Consider the following 2587-nt stretch of genomic DNA (forward strand, 5'->3'; position numbering starts at 1 on the left):
TATAGCACTGGAGGTGACCCGGGAGCATTCTGCCTTGATTCGTCTGGGTCTGAGACTGGGGCACCAGGGTGATGACAGCTGTCACTTTGGGTCTAGCCTTGTGTCGCCAATCAGATGCACCCACAGGGAGCCTGTGGTCTGCGCTGAAGGGAGTTCAGCATGGATGCAGCCCCCATCACCTGGGACATCAGGCGTCAGACAAAGACGCTGCACTTGGCAGCAGTGGGACCCTTAGTGACTGGAGAGCAGAGGGTGACAGTGGACCCCAAATCCTGATCTAGAGTGAGGAGACAGGCTATAGATTGGGGCATGTCTGAGTCTTGGCCTCCCGCTCCTTATCTCTGTACCTCTTACAGCTTTGGGCTTCTTAAGCATTGCCCTTGACTTCCCTTTGTTTGTTTTTTTGACATTCACACCTGGAGGTAAATGTCCTTGGGCTGAGAATCCTGACCAGGCTGGACCCTAGGCTTCCTGTTTACAAAGAGGCCATAAGATCTTCCCTGGAGCGGTTGGGGAAGTCCAGGCTCTAGCACGTAACTTGTCCAACATGGTGGCCGGTACATGATAGGAGCCCTTTCTTTTCCTCTAACTTCCCTGCTCACTGGTCACGGATGGTTTGCCAGCCTGCCTTTGGCCCAGGGTGGGCTGAACAGGCTACCTCAAGGCCTGTGGGAAGTCTGTTGCCAGTGTGCCCACTTCCTCCTGGCCTCTCTCTGGGTGGTCTTCCTCCCAGAAAAGAGACCATGTCCGTAAGGTCACGGGGACATGGCTGGGAATTCACCTCGTGACAAACAGCCAGCTATCGATTTCAAGCCCAACATGGAAGCAAGGGACAAGTTCAAGTTCAGGGTTCCTGGGGCTCATGCTCAGCTCTGTGTAACTCCGGGAAGGCCTCATCTCCTCTCAGGGTCTCTAAACTAGCATGACCACTCATCCTGGCCTTATCCCTGAGAAACACATGTCTAGAAAACTCACCGCCCACTCCTTAGACAAACTGGGAATGCTGATCACTTACCACAGCACATCTCTTCTGCCACCACTTAATGCTACTTGTGGCTTTTTTAGCTGCCATCCGGCCCTGAGGGGCTCTCAGGCACACCCTGACAATCTCCTGCCTTCTATCCTTTCTCGTTCAGGTGGTTGCTAAGTGCCACTGATTTCGGCTGAGAGTCATTCCCCTGTGACAGAGTAGAGCTGTCCTGTGGGGTCTGCTAGGCTTTTAACTGCACTGGGGGTGGGGGTGGGGGGAGAGTGCAGGGAGGGGGGCGGATTGCCAGGTCTTTCTTCCGCAGATCAGATGGGTGGGTTCAAACTGCCGACCCTCAGTTAGCTGCTGAGTGCTTCACCGTTGCACCACCAGGGGCCGCTTTCCACCTGCAGAGTGAAAGGGAGGCTTTTAACATTCCCTGCAGCTCATGGCTGCATGAGATTTTCACAGCCAAGGCTCTGACCTGAGGTCACCCCTCTCTCCCTGGAAATGCTCTTTGGGTGCTCAGAATGTTTCAAGGTTTTAGTTCAAGGAACGATAAAAGCCCCTTAAGAAGAGTGATGGGGAGCTGGTTGAGGCTTTCCCCTCTCATGGAGTCCCCGCGTGCCTCCACAAATGTGTGAAGGATAGAGCACGTCCGCTTTGCCTGGTCACCCCGGCCCAGCAGCAGCCCTCCTAGAGAGGTATTCCCATTATCCATAAACACAAGAGGTCACAGAGGCACAGACAGGTGCCAGGACCTGCCCCAGGTCACACAGGAAGGGAACACAGGGGCAGTATTTGGATCCAGTGTCCAGTTGTGTGCTTTGGGCACTGCAAGTGCTGGGGCGAGTGAGAACATGGGGGTGCACAGCTTGGTGCAGAGTCACATGCCGGGAGCAGCTCAGGCATCGGCCTCTAACAGGGCTCAGGCCCCTGCAATGCATCCTTGTTCTCTCCACCAGCTCCGCTTACCAGCTGCAGGTCCTACAGAGGACGCCAAGGGCCTTTTCTGGCTCCTGGATGAGGAGGTCCGAGTGGAGGGCTCCAGTGATAGCATGGTGCTGGAGCGTCTATCTGCAGCCTTCGAGCAGAAAGGAGTGGCGGCTGAAGGTAAGGGAACCCGGGTTGTGGGGCTGACTCCAGCTTGGATGTTGGAGTCTATCCGCATCAGCTCTGCTCTGAAAGCCCTGATCAAACTTGGGCAAGGTTCTGAGCACAGGGATGTGTGCATGCGTGTTTCTATGGGTCCATTGGTTCAAGTTCTCAGTCATTCACGTGTCTGTGCATTTATTAACCACATTGAGTGCCTTCTGTGTGCCGGATGCCACTCTATACAGCTGTGAACCAGCCTGACCTGACTCATTCATGTCCTAATGGGCAGAAGCAGTGCTAAGCAAGTCGACAAACACATGCCTAGATGGTGACCCTGAGATGCCCCAGTGTGGTGTTCTAATGATGTGCTTCACTCGCTGCTATTGAACCTATCACACAGATAAATTATGAGCCTATAGAATAGAATAGGACTGCCCCCTGAAGCTCTCTGAGACTTCAACTTACAAAATATGTACAGTCTTAGAAACATTATAAAGCAAGCAGGTTTACTCCTTCCTGTAGTGG

At 53.7% G+C, this 2587-nt stretch overlaps 1 protein-coding gene across 1 annotated transcript in view; it reads left to right on the top strand.

Moving 5' to 3' along the window:
* The window catches only part of MYO18B (myosin XVIIIB), a 307510-nt gene that overhangs the window by 91358 nt on the left and 213565 nt on the right, over positions 1–2587 (top strand). The window contains exon 17 of the mRNA XM_045289537.1: positions 1933–2080. Coding sequence (XP_045145472.1) covers positions 1933–2080 — 148 coding nt within the window. The remainder of the gene's footprint in view (positions 1–1932; positions 2081–2587) is intronic.

This window comes from Echinops telfairi, unplaced genomic scaffold, assembly GCF_000313985.2.
Source record: "Echinops telfairi isolate 266 unplaced genomic scaffold, ASM31398v2 ScPeMD7_29;HRSCAF=101, whole genome shotgun sequence".
NCBI lineage: Eukaryota > Metazoa > Chordata > Mammalia > Afrosoricida > Tenrecidae > Echinops > Echinops telfairi.